Consider the following 19,584-nt stretch of genomic DNA (forward strand, 5'->3'; position numbering starts at 1 on the left):
AAGGGCAGACTTACCTTTCCAGAGTGCTCTTTATGTCCTACAGGGAGAGAAAAGAAGCCAATCAAGAGCAGCTCCATGAATCGGTCAGGCAGTTGTCAAGCTGGTCCCGCCCCTCTCCGCCCCCCGGCTCCCCAGACTGAGGCCCTCTCAGGACCCATCTGCACGATGGCTACAGATGCCCCCAATCCGCGCCCCTCTCACCCAGTCCCAAAGGGCGGCCAGGGACGGCCTCCGACAGCCAGTAGGTACCCCAACGTTCTGGCTTGAGACGTCTCCAGAAACGGGTCCCCCAGACCTTGCCCCGGTGCGACCGCCCCCTGGATCGGCCCAACCGCAGCGCTCATGGCTCAGCGGCGCGAGGTCCAGGCTCTTCGCCCATCTGCCCGTGACGGCAGCTCAAAGGCCAGCTCAAAGGTTCCAGACAGGGGCCTCCTCTGGAACCGGCCACAGCTCCAGTCACAGCCCTGCTAAGGGGCCCTCCAAGGCGTCGGGAAGTAGCTTTTGAGAGGGACCCCAAACCCTCCCTCCTCCCAGTGCAGTCCTGCTGACCCGCCCACGTGGGACCTCCTGAGGCGCCCCAGTTTTATGATTGAGTTATGTCTCAGGCCCTACCAAGTTCATGGCCCATTTTTGATCAATTTCACAGCCAGAGGGCTCTAAACATTGGCCAGTTTCACTTTTCTGGGTGCTGATGTGAAATGTCACGGGGCTGTCACCATGGGGTTCCCGACCCAGAGGCGGGAGGAATTGATCGCACTTCCCCCCCAAAGGATAAGTCCTTTGACTCCTCACCCGGGCTGGGGTGCTCCCTGAAGCAGAGGGAGATCGGACCTCCCTCCAGAAGCCTCCTCCAGCTGCTGGAATCTCTAGGGTTGCTGCCCAGGGGCGGGAGGCACTTGGAGGTCGGCCGGACCTCCCTCCGAGAGTTGCCATGCAAGGGAAGGACAAGTCCTGTGTCTACCCAGCCTGGCGGGGACTTGCAGGTAGAAGCCCTCTGCCTGGGGCACACCCAGCCACACAGGGGTGGTCAGATTTCACGGGGAAGGGTTTATTTCACGGCCGTGACACGTTTTTCACAGCTGTGAATTTGGCAGGGCCCTGGTGATGCCAGGAGGAGCCCGGGACCAGTCTGACTCATCTCCTTTTGCCCACGTGGAAGAAGCTACCCTGCAGGCCAGCAGAACGGTCTCCGTGGCAGGGCCGTCCGCACCTTGGCAAGGGCAGAGAAGGCTGAAGGAGGGGGCTGGTTCCTTAGCAGGGAGTGCCAAGACAGCTAAACGTCCTTGTTCTGGACGCCCCAGGCAGTCTCCTCCAAAGCCCGCCGGGTCTCTGAGGAGCAAGCTCAGAAAAGGCCTTGGAAGAAACTCTTGGGACAAGATGGAAACTCTGGGGGTGCCTCTTTGGACGCGGCATCCAGAGCCACACGCAGGCGTCTAACTGTGCCCCGCTCTGAGCCCAGGAGGGTCCTGGAGAGTGCCAGGGATTGGCCGGGAATTCTGCCTGCCTCTTCCAGCCATAGGAGCTGGAAGTGGCTTTGGAGGAAGCTCTCGAGGGATCCAGCCGGGGGGGGGGGGGGGATTCTCCCAGGTGTTTGTACGGGGGGGGGGGCGTCTCTACAGAGAGGGGCTGAGTGAAGTGGACAAGCGAGTGGGATCTGTCGATAGCTGGGCAGAGGTTAGAACATAAGAACGGCCACACTGGGTCAGATCAAAGGTCCACCTAGCCCAGTGGCCTGTCTGCCAACAGCGGCCAATGCCAGATGCCCCAGAGGGAGGTAACACAACAGGGAATCCTCACGTGATCCCTCCCCTGTCACCCATTTCCAGACAGACAAAGGTTAGGGACACCATTCCTACCCATCCTGGCTAATAGACATTGATGGACCTCACCTCCACGAATCTATCTCGCTCTTTTTTGAACCCCGTTCAAGTCCTGGTCGGAACAACATCCTCTGGCAAGGAGTTCCACAAGTTGACAATGTGCTGCATAAAGAAAACCTTCTTTTGTTCATTTTAAACCAGCTACCTATTCCTTTCAGCTGTGTCTAGACTGGCTGCTTTTGCGGAAAAACTTGCCAGCTGTCTACACTGGCCGCTTGAATTTCCGCAAAAGCACTGACGATCTCATGTAAGATTGTCAGTGCTTTTGCGGAAATACTATGCTGCTCCCATTCGGGCAAAAGTCTTTTTCCAAAAAACTTGCGCAAAAGGGCCAGTGTAGACAGCAGAGATTTGTTTTGCGCAAAAAAGCCCCGATCATGAAAATGGCGATCAGGGCTTTTTTGCGGAAAAGCGCGTCTAGATTGGCCACGGACGCTTTTTCACAAAAAGTGCTTTTACGGAAAAGCGTCCTGCCAATCTAGACGCGCTTTTCCGAAAATGCTTTTAATGGAAAACTTTTCCGTTAAAAGCATTTCAGGAAAATCATGCCAGTGTAGACGCAGCCTTCATGTGGTGACCCTTCGTTCTTGTGTGATGGGAACAAGTAAATCACTTTTCCTTATTCACTTCCTCCACACCTGTCGTGATTTTACAGACCTCCATCCTATCCCCCCTCCCTTAGCGTCCTTTTTTCTAAGCTGAAGAGTCCCAGTCTTTTTCATCTCTCTTCAGGTGATTCTTTTTGCAGAGCGTATTCGCAGACTGCTCCGTCGGCTCTCACACTGTAGCCACCTCCAAGCGGGGAGGAGCTGTGAACCCGCAAGGCAAAGCCAAGGGACAGGATGCCCAGGGGATGTTGAGGGGACTGTCAACTCCCCCATGACGGACGCTCCAGCCAGAAGTGCCCATTCGGAGCCTCCCTTGAGGAAGCTCTGGGGGCAGGATGGGAATCCGGGGGCTTGCCCACAGATTCAGCCAGGTCCCGGCTGGGCACCCACCGACGGGCCGGGGAAGGAGGGCTCCTCACCTGGAGCATCTCGATGCCCGACTGCAGGCACTTCTCCTCGATCTCGGTGATGAGCTGGTTGAGGGAGAGGCGCTGGTCCGACAGCTGGGCCACGTTGTCCTTCAGCCGCTGCAGGATCTCCTTCTCCTCCTCCTCCAGCCGCTGGAGCAGCACCCGCTGCTCCTCCTCCAGGAACTGGTGCAGCTCCTCGAACTCGCTCATGATCAGCTGCCGACGGCTCTCCACCTTCCTCTGCAGCGGAGGACCGGGCTGGAGTCAGGCATGGGGAAAGCCGGCATGGGCACGGGACTCCCTCCCACCCCAGATCTGGCCAGAGAGAGGCAGAGGAGGGGCAGGGGAGGGGGGGGGGCTATCCCCCCAGATCTGGCCACAAAGAGGAGGGGCGGGGTATCTTCCCCCAGTTCTGGGCACAGAGAGGCCGGGGGAGGGGGGGGAGGAGGGTGTCTCCCTCCAGATCTGGCCACACAGAGAAAGAAGAGGGGGAGGTCTCCCCCTGGATCTGGCCACAGAGAGGCGGGGGGTGGGGGGTGGGGAGAAGGGAGGGGCTACGCCCGAGATCTAGCCAGAGGAAGGGAGCAGGGGATTTTAGAACTGGACAGAAGGGGGCTGGGTGCAGTAGGAAGCCCAGGTGAGCTCTGTCTACAGCTGGGGAGAAGCGATTAGTCTCTTTGCAATGTGGATACGGAGACTGCCGCAGCGGCTGCCAAAATGCAGCCACCTCTAGGGCAGCTGTGACCCCACAAGGCAAAGCTGCAGGGGGGAAGGTTCAATGGGGAGCCCTGAATCCCCCTGAGACCAGACTGCAGGGGGCTCAGGGAGTCAGAACAGAGCCACCCACGTTGGCATTTGACACTCAGGAGTCGGCAGCGGGAGATTTTCCACTCGTCTCACCCAGTCCGGGTCTCTGACACAGCGATTCCAGCAGCACAGCGCCCCCTAGCTTTGTGCTGGCGCACTGAGGGCCAGACAGCGCCCCCTACTGGCGCCTCCTGCAGCTCTCCCAACCGAGCTGGGACGAGGGATGTTCGCTATCGGTTCATGGAATAGTCGAGAAACTTCATGAATTCTTATCGGTTACTAGACTATTCTATAGTCCCCAGGGGTGGGGCCGGCAGCCAGTGCACTCCAGCCCCACTCCCGAGCAGCCCCCTGCCACGCCGCATTGCTGCCTCTGTATCAGAGGCAGCTGCGCAGGGTGCCAGGCGGGAGCTGGTCTGTGAGGGAAGCCAGTTTAAAACACATCCCCACGCCAACTGGCTGATAAAGAGGCGGCAGTGTGGGATGGCAGCAGTCGGTTTTCGGGGGGGTTCTTCGCTCCCGGACCCGATGTGAGCAGGAACTAAGCTGTGCTGCCTGCCTCCTAATGCTTTTAAATGCAGAGCCACTGCGGGAGTAGGTCTCGGACCCAGAGCAAGCCAGGACTGAACCAGCCTGCTAAAAAATGTACTGGCTGGGGGGCGGGGGGAAATGCGTGTCATCTATAGCATTAGCCTATAAGCTTTAGCTTCTCGGTTCATCGACTACACTACTCCATCACTGCCTGGGACCCCGCCCAACCCAGCTCACGGATGGACCAGCCCATCCGGCGGCCTTCCCCCCCGCCGCTGCAGGGGACAGAGCAAACCTGCCACCTGCCTTCAGCTCTCCAGGTTTCTTCTCCTCCTGGGACTTGCAGTGAGCGATGTCCTGCAGCTTCCGCTCCAGCGGCTCCAGACACTGCTGCAGCTTCTCCTGGGAGAAGGAAGGACATTTAACCCGCGGGATCCGGCCGCCGGATTCAGGCTCGTGGCAACAGTAACCAGATGGACAGTTCTCTGGAGGTTAGATGGGTCACTGGGGAAGTGGGGAGGGGTATGATTACGGATCAGAGGCCAACCCAGTGCCTTGTAGACAGTCCAGTCTCAGCCCTCCCTCATCTCAGGGAGTCTTTTCTCCTCCCGGAGCTGGGGACAGAACCCAGGAGTCCTGGCTCCCCCCTAGCTCCTCTCCCCCCCAGCCCAGGGGAGGGGAACCTTTTTTAGGTCAGGGGGCACTGATCCTCAGAAAAATCAGTCGGGGGGGGCCGCACGGAAGTGAGAAAATCAAACCCTCATTGACGTGGCTGCCCACCAAGGAGGAGAAAGATGCTCCCCACATTCTCCTCATGTCCGGGGGGCCCAACCTAGTAGATTTTGGGTGCTCCAATGCTGCGCGGGGGGGGGGGGGGGGGGGGAGGGATGGATCTTGAGCCTCGGGGGGCTAGATCCAAGCAAGCTGAGGGCCGCATGTGGCCCCCGGACCTGAGGTTCTCCACCCCTGTGCTAGACCTACACTACTCCATTTGCTTCGCTAGGCTATCGGGGATCTCAGCAGTGCGGTGACCTGAAATGACTCCTTCCCAGTCAGCAGGGGGAGAACTCGTCTGCCCTTCCGGGCACACAGACGGGCACTGTGGGAAGGCAGCGGAGGACGCCCGGTTTTGGAGAGCCGGCATCCTCACCAGACAGCACCCGGGAGCTACGTAGGGAGACGGGGGGGGGGGGGTCGGAATCCGGGCTAGCTCCGAGGACAGACGCTACAGGGGACCCCCGGGAGACCTGGTCCGGCTGGCGGAGCGCCAGCCCCGGGGGAAAGGGCCGGGTGTCACCTGTTGGGCGGCCTCCCACCTTGTACTCCAGGGAGGCGTCGTCCAGGGGCACCACGGTGTGGGAGCGGTGGTCGTGGGAGATCTCGCACACCAGGCAGACGGCCTGCTGGTCCTCCTTGCAGAAGAGGTTGAGCGCCTCGTTGTGCTTCCCGCACAGGCTCTCGTCCCGCACCTTGCGCTTGGTGACCTGCAGCTGCTTGGCGATCTCCACCATGTTGCCCAGCTGCCGGTTGGGCTTGAGGGTGCGGTGGCGGAAGGTCTTGCGGCAGACGGGGCAGGGGAAGTCCCGGTTCAGCTCCTCCCACCAGCGGGTGATGCAGACCCGGCAGAAGTTGTGGCCACAGTCGATGATGACCGGGTCCTTCAGGTACTCCAGGCAGACGGAGCAGCTGGCCTCCACCTGCAGGTTCTCCAGGGGATTGGTGGTAGCCATGATATCTGCGAGGAAAGGGAGGGTTGCTTGGGACGGGAGAGACCTTTCCCCTCCAGGGGCAGCCAGCTCTGAGCCAGCCCATGCGAGGAGGGACTGACTGGCACGTAGAGGGGAAAGGTCCCGGGCCCCACCACCCCTAGGAGGAGGGACTGGCTCTGAGGGGTGGCGGGGTGCGGGGCCTTTCCCTCTAGGAAAAGCCAGCTGTGATCCGGCCCACACAAGGAGGAACTGACTGGCAATTCAAGGGGAAAGGTCTCGGGCTCCACTACCCCTAGGAGAAGCCTGCTGTGATGTGGCTCACGTGAGGAGGGACTGACTGGCCCACGGGGGTGGCGGGACATGGGACAACAGCCCTGAGGCGAGCCCACTCACCTTTTGCTCTCACGCCGTAATCAGGCCCAGCCGCCGATCCCCCACCCGCTCTGAGGCCTTGACCCTCTTCCCCGGCCCGGGCAGCGGCGCGCTGGGGGCACGGAGCCAGGGAATATAGGTGACTGTGACGGGGCGGGACGCCTCTGCCCTGCCGAGGCGAACCCGCCCCGCACTGAGCCGGCTGTGGCACTTGTGCTACTTACGCAGCCGGTCTGCACGGCCGCCACCGGGCAGCGCTCCGCCGAGGGCAGGGGCAGCCCCGGCATCCGGCGTAGTGACGTCGGAACGGAGACGTCAGGGGCGGGCCAAGGAGGAGAAGGGCACCGGACGATGACGTGGGGGAGGCGGGGAGTTTAAAAGGGGGAAGGAAAGCCCAGGAGAGGGGGTGAAGGAAAGAGAGAGATAGAGGCAGTGGGTTGGGAGTAGGAAGCAGCTCAGGGCAGGGGCTGGAGTTGGCCCGGCGAGCTGGAGGGTTTCGGGGGTTAGATTCCCCCGCCGGCTGAGTAGGTCTGGTAGGACCTGCTCTTAGGGCCCGGGGCTGGGGCCCCCCTACTCCCTCCCCGAGGGCGTGGCCGCTGCAAAAGCGAGCGCGCTACGCTTCCAAGTGGCGTTATCCGCCATCTAGGACCCTGACATGGGGGCGAGGGGGCGAACCTTTGCCGTCGTAGACTGGATTTTAGGGGGGGTTGTACCCCAATAACTGTATTTTGGGGGTCCACCCCTCAACAGTGACCTATGGGAAGCAACTCTGCGGCACAGAGCCCAAAGTCCCATGGTGGTCAAGGGGGACGGAGCTCGCCTGCGTTATACACGTGGGCGGCTCTGAGGCCCCTCCCCAGAAGCGGCTGCAGTTGTCCCCACTCCTCCCTGAATAGCAGCTGAGGGCTGAAGGGGTTAAACCAGGGGTTCCCAAACTTCTTTGCACCGCAACCCCCTTCGGACAACAAAAGTTACTTTATGACCCCAGGAGGAGAGAGCCTGAGGCGAGGAGGCCAAACCCTGAACCCCACCACTGGGAGGGGAGGGACTGAGGCTCAAGGGTGTCAGCCCCAGGCAGGGGGCAGTGGGGTGTGTCGCCTGCACCCTGCCACCCAGAGCTGAAGCTGCCCCTGGACAGAGGGACTCGGTCTTTAGCCCTAGGCTCCAGCAAGTCGCAAGCCAGTCCCGGAGACCCCATTGAGAAGGCTTTGCAACCCACTCTGGGGTCCCGACCCACAGTTTGAGCAAGGCTCCCCCCACCTCCCGTAATCAGAAATGCAAGTCCTGTCTAGCCTGGAAGACTGGAGAACCGGTAAGATTTTATGACAGATCCTAAGCAAGTCAAACCTGAGCCACTAAGAAGAGATTTATACTAGGGGTGTAAAATCCTGTTAATTGGTTAACTGGGTTAATGTAATGTTGAACTGGTTAACCGGCAGGATGGAGAATAGCCAGGTGGAGCATCCCCGTCTGTGGCGGGCCTCGTGGGGTTGGAACAGCCCCCTACCCGTGGCGGGTGGGGAGCTGCTTAAGCCCTCACCGATTAACCTTTCACACTCCTAGTTTATACCCAAACTGCTTTAGAAACATCTTGGGGGTTTTGTTGACACCTGCCTATGGTCATAAAAATGAAGCTCAAGGGGCCATTTACCTCAATAGCCCATCTCCAGCCCGAGTGGGAGATGCTGCGGAGGAAGATGCAAGAGGTACCACCCATGATCAGATAACATGCTCCTAGAAAATCTGCTACGGCTCCCAGGGGTCAAAAGTTGGTTTATGCCCCAGGAGGATTTCTAGGACCAGGTCCACACTGGGACAGAAAATCGACTTACGATACACAACTCCAGCTATGAGACTTACACAGCTGGAGTCCACGTACCTTAAACTGATTTTCTGGGGCGGACCTGCAGCGGGAGGTTGACATGAGAAACTCTCCTGTCGACTTGCCTTATTCCTTGTGACTCCAAGGAGTTACTAGGGTCAATGTAGGAACCCTCAATGTTTGATTTAGCGGGTCTTTCCTAGACCCGCTAAATCAAACTCCGGAGAGTCGATCATCCGGTAAGTATAGATGAGGACTAGCACAGTCAAAACAAGTTTAAAAGAAATAAGCCCATGCGTATGTGCGCACGCAGCATCAGAATTGTGGGTTGGGTTAAACCTCACTGAAGCTAACGGACGAACCAGTCTCCTTCCATTCTGGATAAACGTAAGAAACAATGAGGCCCTTTTATGGATCCGGACAGCTGACTCAACAGAATCACAGAACCGGAGGTTCTCTCTCACATCTCTCTAGTCCCCTGCACTCATGACAGGACCAAGCACCATCTGGACCACTAATGGACAACCTGCGGGCCACATGCAGGCCATCGGGGTTCCCCTCTGTCCCACTCTCCCATGCGCCTCTCTTGCTCTGGAGGCCCGCACGTCCTGCTCTCCCCCGCCCTCCCAGCCCTTTCGGTGTGCGATGAATCCACTGATTTGTACTCTGCCCCTGCTCTTCTCCTCCCTCCAACAGCCTGAGCGCCACAAATCAACCTCACCCCAGCAGGCCACGAGTTGCCCACCACTGGTCATGCGGTCCATGGAGCGGAAGAAAGCTGCTCACGTGGCCCACTCTCTTGTCTTGGTTGCCTGTCGCTGATCTAAACCAGTGTTTCTCAACCTTTTTTTTTTTTATAAGGTACCCCTTTAAAAAAATTATAAGTACCCCAAGTACCTCCAGTTTTCAGACACACAAAATTTTTTTCGACCACTGCAACACATTTGTTTAAACAACTTAATCGTAGCCGGGTGGGAGAGGAAATTTTTGAGTGTAAAAAGTACAAAAATAATAAAGCCAAATTTCAATTGTGATGACGTATCCCCCGGACTTCTCTCAAGTACCCCTAAGGATACTCGTACCACTGGTTGAGAAACACTGATCTAAACCATCCCTGACAGGCATCTGGAGATTTTTAAGAGCAGATTAGACAACGGTAGAGATTCCACAACCCCCCTAGGCAATTTATTCCAGTGCGTAACCATCCTGACAGGAAGTTTTTCCTACTGTCCAATCTGAGCCTCCCTTGCTGCAACTGAAGCCCATTACTTCTTGTCCTATCCTCAGAGGCCAAGGAGAACAATATATCTCCCTCTTCCTCATAACAGCCTTTTAGGTAACACTCTTGAAAATTGCTTTCCTGCCCTCTTCTCAGACTTCTCTTTTCCAAATGAAACAAACCACATTTTTTTCCAATTGTGATCTAACATGGCAAAAAGCTTAGAGCTAGGGAATCTCCCTTATCCTCCCTTCCAGTCCCCACAGAGTCTGATGAGAGATGAACCTGCTGGTAGCCAGCAAAAGAGAGCCACAAGGCTTAAAAAAAAAAAAAAAAAAGATAGTGGAGACGCATGGACCGGAACATGTACAATGGTGGCAGAAACCAAAGCTTTAAAAAAATCATGGTGAGAGTAAGAAATATAAAATATTACAGCTCCGGACACAGTTGTTAAAGAGTTAAGACAACACGGCCCTGGAATTGGCGGGGCAAGAACCAGAAACAAACACACAAACAAAGGTCAGAGACACTACAAAAGCAACAGAGCGTGGGAAAGCATTGGGGATCAACAGAACACTGGAAACAGCTGTAGAAACAGTCCACAAGTCGGGCTGAGCAACGAGAGATTTCAGGTGCTTACCTGGTGTTTCAAGAATCGGGGCAGAAAGGGAACAAGGTGGCCCAAGTGAAAGGAAAAGACTGGCAATGAAAACTTTGGGAATGACAAGGTAAAGGCACAGGAGGAAAAAGTAGCAAACGATCTGTCACTGCATTGGTAAACTAGGTGAAGGAGAAAACAGTAGGGCAGAGAGAACACTTTAAGACAGTGGTCTCCAACCTTTTTACACCCAAGATCACTTTTTAAATGACAGACCAAGCCAAGATCTACTGCCCCGCCCCTTCCTTGAAGCCCCGCCCTCTCTATTCTCCTCCTCTCCCATCACTTGCTATCCCCAATCCTTATACTGCTGCTTTTTTTAAAAAGGTTTTTCCAACATTTGGAAGAGGTTTTTCAACATTTGGAAGTAGTGCTCAGCCAGGGTGCACCACGCTCCACGTGGGCTGGTGCAGAGAAGCTGCCTGGCCAGCTGGCTGTGGCCTTCAGCCCGGAGGAGGCTGAACCGCGGTCCAGCTGATCGGACGGCTTCCGCTCTGCGCCTGCCCACGTGGAGCTTGGTGCACGTTGGCTGAGCGCCATGGCCAGAGGAGAATTTCAGAGTGAAAAGTGGAGAGGGAATCGAGACACGAATGCATGGGGGACTGCCCGGATATGGTTAACTGAAGCCGAGAAAGACAATCCTGTATTCCATATGGCAAGCAGACCGAAGCAACGGCCGGGGGTGGGGGGAACCAACATGATTACCTTCTATGATGAGGTAATTGGCTCTGTGGACTCTGCTGAAGTTGGTGGATGTGATATACTTTGACTTCAGCAAAGCTTTTGATATGGGCTCCCACAGTATTCTTGCCAGCAAGTTAAGGAAGTATGGATTGGATAAATGGACTGTAACGTGGGTGGAAAGCTGGCTAGATTGTCGGGCCCGACAGGTAGTGATCAATGGCTCAGTGTCTGGCTGGCGGTCGGGTGCCCCAAGGATCAGTTTTAGGGCTGGTCCCAGCTTGATAAAGCCCTGGCTGGGATGATTGAGTTGGGGTTGGTCCTGCTTTGGGCGGGGGGCTGGACTGCTTGACCTCCTGAGGTCTCTTCCAGCCCTAGGATTCTATGAAATTTAGGTTTTGTAAGTGTGGGCAAAAACCTTCATTCTCCTTTCAGAGTCAAGATAAACATTGGGGGTAAGGGTCCCCCAAATACTTTGACTCCCCTGAGCCTTATTACTCACTCACAGGTAGTAATATAATCTCCCTCTCTCAAATATTTGTACATACCAGTTAAGTTTTTCCTTTATATCCTCTTTGTTCGCTAAGCTTGCTGCTGCTGTCTGTACTTTAAAATGACCTCACAGAGTTAATCAATATCTCTTGGTTTCTGGTCTCCCTCCTGTCCCAAAATAGTGATAGAAATGTAGCCATGTTAGTCTGGTGCAGCTGAAACAAAATACGGGACTATGTAGCACTTTAAAGACTAACAAGATGGTTTATTATTATTTTCTTCTTCCACTATTTGATCTGAGGAAGTGGGTCTGGCCCACGAAAGCTCATCATCTAATAAACCATCTTGTTAGTCTTTAAAGTGCTACATAGTCCTGTCTTTTGTTTCACCTCCTGTCCTAGGTTATCCTTCCCCTCCTCTGCTTTCCACTTCGGCCCCCTTTTTGTTTTAAAAGTTCTAGTGATTACAGACACCTCTATCCCCGACTAAGAGGAAGCCACTGAAAATGAAACAAAAAGAGAAACGCAAGTAAAAACTTTAAATACGCCCACCAAAATCATTATTCAGGAATGCAATAGCCGGAAATAAACTAACTTTCTTAAAGATATGGTTGCCAAGAAACAGAAATGCTGACTGTGCATGTAATCGTGACGTGAAACATCGTGTTTCCATGTGGCAGAGTTTTAAAAACAGAACGTAAAGTAATGAGAAATGCCCAAGAGCCTAAATTCATACAACAAGTTAATACAAACAATTTGGGTTATTGAAAACAAGAGGAACGTACAAGAAAAAATTTAAAGTTGTTTAAGGATGCCTCTCAGAGAACTAAAACACTAGAAGATATCAGCGCTCTGGGAAGGAACCCCCAGGCATCAAGAAAGAAAAATGAAGTGCTTGATTAAGAACAGACTTTTCAAGCACAGCTTAGTCTACTATATTTGGGCAATTAAATAGGCAATCAGCCAGCAATCACTAGCTGGGCCTTTTACACTGAATCTTACTGAGGTCAAGTGCCTATGGTTTTACTGAGTCAAAGCAACTGTATTATTGCTGTATCACTCTTTGATAGTTGATATATCAGCATGGAGATATATCTATCTCATAGAGCTGGAAGGGACCTTGAAAGGTCATGGAGTCCAGCCCCCTGCAGGACCAAGTACCATCCCTGACAGATTTGCCCCAGATCCCTAAATGCCCCAGATCCCCCCTCAAGAATTGAACTCAAAACCCTGGGTTTAACAGGCCAATGCTCAAGCCACTGAGCTATCCCTCCCTCATCTGATCAGGAATGTGCACAACGCTTTCACAGTCCAGACTCCAAAATCTAGATAAGAGTTAGGGGTTGCACTTGAGATTATCTGAATCTGGAGACCTATTTGGCAGAAGGGCAATATATCTATACAGGGATATATCGCTATACGAAGCCAACAAATCAGTAAGTATTTTCACCCCCCAACAGAGGAAATTGTCTCTGCCTCTGTAATTCAGAATATTAAGGGCCTACCTACTGAAAAAAATATACAGCATTTACAACTGGCATGACACGGCTGAACGGATAAGCCAGCAAGTAAAAAGTAACTAACGGCATCACACAAACATGGAGGCAAGAAAGAAAAAACAAAACAAATACAGATACTATTTCTACTGCTTATGAGGGTTTCATAGTAACCACCTTAACCAACTCATTAGAGAACATAACCCCCCCCCCCCCCCAGGATATTATTTAACTTTCTTACTAACACCACCTACCTAACCCTGGCCCCACTTTATAACAAAAACAGCAATACATCACGGCTGTGTTTACACTGGCCCCTTATTCCGGAAAATCAGACGCTTTTCCGAAAAACTTGCCAGCTGTCTACACTGGCCCCTTCAATTTCTGGAAAAGCACTGACGATCTAATGTAAAATCGTCAGTGTTTTTCCGGAAAAACTATGCTGCTCCCGTTCGGGCAAAAGTCCTTTTCCGGAAAACTGTTCCGGAAAAGAGCCAGTGTAGACAGCCCAGATTTCTTTTCCGCAAAAAAGCCCCGATCGCGAAAATGTCGATCAGGGCTTTTTTGCGGAAAAGCGCGTCTAGATTGGCACGGACGCTTTTCCGCAAAAAGTGCTTTTCCGGAACAGCATCCTGCCAATGTAGACGCGCTTTTGTAGGGATAACATATTAATGTATTGAAAATGATTCCCCCAAATGGAAGTGACTCCCCATAATTTGTTCCCCACAACTTAAAGTGTTTAGATTTATTATTAATTCTTCTTCTTATTATTATTATTTGTTAAGATTGTTAAATGTTTAGATTTATTATTATTATTGCCCCTTTAGAATATAATGTATTAGGTCATGTAACTTAGAACTGTTAAGAATATAATCCTATGTAGCCAGAAACAGCCCCCCCCTCCCCCCGCCGTGTCCCAGGACATGCTCAAGCTTGTGCAAGGGGCTGCTTGAAATTGACATTGCAGAGATACATTGTAACAATGCATTGTCAAGCCACTAACTCTGCTATGGGAGCCAAGCCCTGTAATTGACCAAGGGCATTGTTACTTACTTGATGCCTGTTCTCTTTAAAACTTTGTAACTTTACTCAGCACTCAGAGAATGTTTTAAGCAATACCACCCAGAAACTTTTTGTAACTACAACTCTGATATATGTAAAGTTATTATTATACAAAAATATTGTATGGGAAACATTAATTAAGGAATGTATGTAAGAGAGAGAGTGCTTGGATGATGAGTGAATGGTTCTGAGAGGTGCCAGCCTGAGAATACAGCAACAAAGGGCTGAAGAAGGCGTCAGGTGCCAGTGCAACCAAAAGGTGTCAAGTGGAGAAAACCAAGTACTGGAGGTCCACCCGATGAGATCACTGACCAGCACCTGGCAGCCACCCTGGAGACATCAGCATGATGCAGCAATTTCCATAGACTGGCATAGGAAGAAATTCCTATAAGAACTGGACTAAAAAACTATGGAATTGGAGTCCAAGGTTCTGCTGCCAGCCTACCAGGAGCTTCAGATGCGCCTCTGATCAGGACTTCGCTCCCCACTCCCATCACTTGTGTACAGAATACCTGGCCAGTATTCTGTCACAAGCAACTTCCAGGCTGGTAACTATAACAAATACACAGAACCTGAATGAATGGATGAATGAATGTTTATATGTATAAGGGTTAAGTAGTTAAACAACGTTGTTTGCTTCTATCTTTTCTTTATTCTTTATTATTATCTTTACGATAAATGTGGCTTTTTGCCTTATCCCCCTCATAAGATCCTGCTTGCTTTTAGTGAACAACACTTTTTCTGAAAATGCTTATAACGGAAAAGTTTAGACGTAGCCCATGTTATGTACACAAGTCCCCCATGAGTACCAGTCATCATTTGGGGTCAACAACACTGCATCCCAAGTGAGGTTCATATGATTTAATACAGGGGTGGGCAAAAGGGCCTCCACGGGCTGGATCCGGCCTGCAGAGGCCCTGCCGCTCCCCTGCCCCCAGGCCAATTAGGGATGGGGGGAAGCACTCAGTTCCTCCTCCTGCCCCCTGCCTTACAGGGAGCACGCAGTGCTTAGAAGCGCCACAGCCTCCTGGCAGGGTGGTAGGAGACTTCGCATGTTCCCCCACTCTCTCACCAATCATGGTCTGTGGATGGGAAGCAGGGAAGTATCCTGCCCCCCCCCCCCTTCCGGTGCAGCCCGGGACCACTTCAAAAATTTCTCAAGTGGCCCCTGGCAAAAATGTATTGCCCACCACTGGTTTAATACAATCTTGATCCGTTATTACATCCCTGACACAGTAATACTTGAGAAATTAGTTGCTGTCCATTAAGTAGGTTATCTGGAAGACGGCATTTACAATAAACACCCGGGTGGATCTGTATCAACTACTGTGCCATGTAGCCAGGCCAACCTAAAGAGCATCACACCATGGCTTGTTGACATCATAGCTCTAGGGTGAGGTCACAATAATTCAGGTCAAACAAATAGCACTGAAAAACAAGCAGGCTCCTGTTTCCTGCCCAGCACAACTTATTTCTGGTTGTCACCATGTGGTAAGTATGATCCCAGGGATGGCCAGTGTCGTACAGCAACTGATTATAAAAAAAAAAAAAATCTACCAAAGACCTCATTTGTGATGGCACTACAGGTTGAATCTCTCTAATCCAGCACTCTTGGGACCTGACCAGTGCGAAACCAGAGAATTTGCCAGGCCATGGGAGGTCAATATTTTCTAGCGGCCTTACCAATCCTTCCACTGGTTACTGAGATGTTAGAAGACATTAGGAGTAAATCAGAGCTAAAGAACAGCACAGAACACCGAGAGCCAGGACTGGTGGTTGTAAACCAACTTTATGGGACTGCGGGAAACTTGGCCACACCCATGAGAAGTGGACACCCGGCTAACTCAAATCAAGCCGGACCATGGAGGTTGCTGGACCAGAGTGTGCCAGATTAAAGAGGTTCAACCTATAGATCAGATTTCCATTTTATTCGCCATATGACACAGCTCGATGGGACGCAGTGTAATAATGCCGACAGTATTTCAGAACAACTGAAACTATCCCCATTCATCAAAGAATGGGACTTACCATTCCCAGGCCCACCCTTTGGGACTAAAACCATTGAAAATGAAAATCTATCAGTTGTATGAGGGGATTAATTGAGACCAAGGGACAGACGGGGCATGAACATATGGACGGTAATATAAGGTGGCGTGGCCATAACAGTGTTTAGCCTCCTGGGTTATTTGCAGTTCATGCATTATGCTTTTCCGGGATGACGGGTAAATCTCCTAAGAAAAAGCCCCAAAGTGGAGGAATGGAGTGGGAAGAAAGAACCTGAAGCACGGGCCTGATGAAAGACCTGAGGCATGTATCAAAGTCAGCCAAAGCTATGCTCTGAGTACAGACAGACCCGATCAAAACACAAATGCGTGCTGGCAAGTTCACAGTCCGTACAGAAACTTGGCACGAGTGTCGCAGGCATGGCTAAAACGCACTGGACGTGTAAACACCTTCCAGCAGGCCAGCACGGGGATGCTCCAGCCTAGCACAAGATGGTTTGACCAAAGCGATGTCGGGAACATCAGGAATAAAGCACAAAGACCGATCGTAATACAAGCACAGACATACAGCAACATTCCTGCAGAACGTAAGAACGGCCATAGTGGGTCAGATCAAAGGTCCATCTATCCCAGTGTCCTGTCTGCCTACAATGGCCAATGCCAGGTGCCCCAGAGGGAGTGAATTGAACAGGTAATAATCAAGCGATCTCTCTCCTGCCATCCATCTCCACCCTCTGACAAACAGAGGCTAGGGACACCATTCAGGGATGGTACTTGGGCCAGCTGTGAGAGAGGGGACTGGACTTGACCTCTCAAGGTCCCTTCCAGTTCTATGAGATAGTATATCTCCAAATATTATTATCAGGGCTCGCCAAGAGGCAGCGAGCCCTGCTTGCCAGCTGCACGGTTCGGCACGCTGCGCATGAGCAGACCACACTGCGCGGCTGTGCCATCTTGTAATCTACTCGCCACGGGCAAGTAGATTACACTAATTGTTGAGCTCTGATTATTATTATATTATATTATCCCTTACCCATCCTGGCTAATAGCCATTAATGGGCTTAACCTCCATGAATGTATCTAGTTCTCTTTTAAACCCTGTTATAGTCCTAGCCTTCACAACCTCCTCCGGCAAAGAGTTCCACAGGTTGACTGTGCGCTGTGTGAAGTAGTAGTCTGGAGCACTACCACCGTGCTCTGTTGACAATAAACCTGGCTGGGCGTCTTTGCCACTAAACTAAGTTTTTGGTCTTCTTAGGCAGTTCCATTGAGGTCTGCTGTGCTGTGTGCCTGCCCAGAGTGAAAACACAGACACACCCAACAACTGACAACAAGAGCTGGATCTCAATTGCCAGTCAAAGGCACTGAAGAGAAACCAACCTCTCTGGCAACCCTACGTTGACTGGAAGCGCTATTCCACAAGGCCTATAGAGTAGACCAAGACATTGCTTCTTGGATTATACAGGTTGACCTCCCTGGTCCGTCACCCTCAGGACCTGATTGGTCCCTGTTGAGGGATTTTACTAGATCAAGGAAGGGCAGAAGGACCAGAAATGACCCCCTCTTCCCCACTGGCCCTGCTGCTCCCACGGCCTCATGCTGGGCAGCTTTGCTGTCAGCAACCCGTTGTCCTGCTGGCTTGTAGGACTCCTAGCCACTAACCTTCTCATCCTGGAACAGCTGTGGTCTAGAGAGCCTCGGTTTAGAGAGGTTCACCTTGTGTTAACATGAGTGTCATATGTAAGACGTGGTAGGTGACTGTCCCGCTCTCCTGAGGTGGAGGACTGGGAAACATTCTGGGCATCACATTTTGGGAAGGACATGCACTAGTTGAAAGAGGGTTCAGAAGAGGACAATTAAAAGGATGAAGGGTTCTGACAACCTGACCTGAGAGGAAAGGTTAAAAAAATACTCAGTCTGTTCAGCCTTGAGGAGAGAAAATAGAAGGGAGATGTGCGGATAGTTTTCAAAGATGTTGAGGGTTGCTATAAAGATAAACGTGATCAGCTGCTCTCTCTGTCCTCTGAAGAAAGGACAAGAGTTAACTGGGTTCTGCTTCAAGGGAGATTTGGATTAGATATTAGGAAAACCTAAGGAGGAGGGCAATTCAGTTCTGGAATGGCTTCTAGCAAAGATTGTGGAGTCTCAGTGGTTGGAGGCTTTCATGACCTGCCAGGACAAACCCTGTGCAGGGATGGTCTTGGTTTACTCGGTCCTGCCTCAGCACAGGGAGCCAGACTGGATGACTTTTTGAGGTCCCTTTGTCTAAATCCTGGTAGGCTTATTATTTCCCTGTCAGGTGGCCTATTAAAAATAAAGGCCTTAAGCACTGTACAGAGAAAAACCACACAAGAGGCCCCTGCCTGAGGCTGCTCACAATTTCCTGCTTACATTAATGCCACTGAGGGCATTTATTTATTCATCTTGTAACACCAAGAGATCAGCCCCCCACTCCCTCCAAATAGATTGTAAGAGTCAGTTCTTGACTGGAAGAGCTTACAGTTTAACTAGACAGGACAGGAGGCGAAACGGAGGTACAGCCAGGGAACGTGACTTGTCCAAAGTCAACAGCAAAGCTAGGAGCAGGCTACCTGAGTTCGGATTCTCAGTCCAGTGCTCTACCCATTGGACTATGCTTCCTCTCTTGAGGTAATTCGTTATATAAAGATTCTGAAGCTACCAGGGAAGGACAAAATGAACCAGGTTTCTGTCCATTGTTAAAACGAGGGTTGTAAATAACAATTTAAACAACTAAAATTATAACGGTTAATGGTTAACCACTGTCAGGAAGCTGGAAATGGGTTCCCATGCATGCGCCCAGGCCAAGTGAGAGTGGCGGGGACCCTGCCTGACCACCCCACCACTGAGGTAGAGTCCTGCCGGTCTACCTGGTCTGCCCCAGAGCGGGCACCATCTGCCAGCCCAGGACAGCCACAGAGTCCCACCTGCCTATCCTGTCAGATTACCTGGGTCGAATTGGAGCCGCTGGGGCCCTGTTTATCACGCCCATGCAGCTAGAGTCCTACTGGCCTGATGCAGGCGTGGCCCTGCCTACCACCCCCTCATGGTCGGTCGGCCTCAGCCAGGGCTGCTACAGCCTGGCACGGTTGGCTGTCCAATTGCTACCTGGTAAGCATTCTGGTAAGAAATGCTTACCGGGTAACTGGTTAACCTTTTATATCACTACTTAAAACAGCTTCTTTATGATGAAGGCAGCCCCAAAAGAGAGTTAAGCAGGGCAAAAGACAGTAACTTTATTTAGAAATCCTGATCTTTTTTACCCCAATTTCCCCCCCGAATGTCTATTAAGGCTGATTTACACTGAGTGACCAACCTGTAACACAGAACTTCTCTCCTACCTGTTAATTGGGCATTTGAATTAAATGGGTGTTACCAAAACAGATTTTTAAGAATTTGATTTCCATTCAAGTGATTGAAGGGCAGCTATAAGCAGAATCTGGGAGAGGCACGCAAGCTAAGTGAAATCAGAAGAAACAAGGCCACCTAGACCAGTCATTCTCATTCATGAATACACTACCCTTAGGACTATGCAAAGATCTTCCAGGAAGTACAAGTCATCTAGACATTTGTCTGATTTTTACTACCGGCTCCATAAAAAGCACTAGTGAAGTCAGCACAACCTAAGCTGTCACACGACTTGTTCACACAGCTCTATAGGCTATCACTGAAACAGAAAGCTAGTATTTAGGTGCCCTTTGGTTGACATTACAATTGTAGGACAGGGATGAGACTCATCAGCACGGGTCTCCGTTGCAGCTTATTCGACAGCAAAAAACAAAGCCGGCCGCCGTGCTGCGGTCCAAGGGGCTGTGAC

General features: G+C 51.9%; 1 protein-coding gene across 1 annotated transcript in view; it reads right to left on the bottom strand.

The window, feature by feature from the left end:
* Positions 1 to 19,584, bottom strand: part of TRIM39 (tripartite motif containing 39) — a 32,607-nt gene that overhangs the window by 12,381 nt on the left and 642 nt on the right. Inside the window, exons 2-5 of the mRNA XM_075914010.2 lie at positions 5,553 to 5,971; positions 4,543 to 4,638; positions 2,908 to 3,138; positions 15 to 37 (exon numbers count right to left, since the gene is read on the bottom strand). Coding sequence (XP_075770125.2) covers positions 15 to 37; positions 2,908 to 3,138; positions 4,543 to 4,638; positions 5,553 to 5,966 — 764 coding nt within the window. The 5' untranslated portion in view covers positions 5,967 to 5,971. The remainder of the gene's footprint in view (positions 1 to 14; positions 38 to 2,907; positions 3,139 to 4,542; positions 4,639 to 5,552; positions 5,972 to 19,584) is intronic.

Source organism: Pelodiscus sinensis, chromosome 19 (genome assembly GCF_052426305.1).
Source record: "Pelodiscus sinensis isolate ZL-2025 chromosome 19, ASM5242630v1, whole genome shotgun sequence".
NCBI classification, from domain to species: domain Eukaryota; kingdom Metazoa; phylum Chordata; order Testudines; family Trionychidae; genus Pelodiscus; species Pelodiscus sinensis.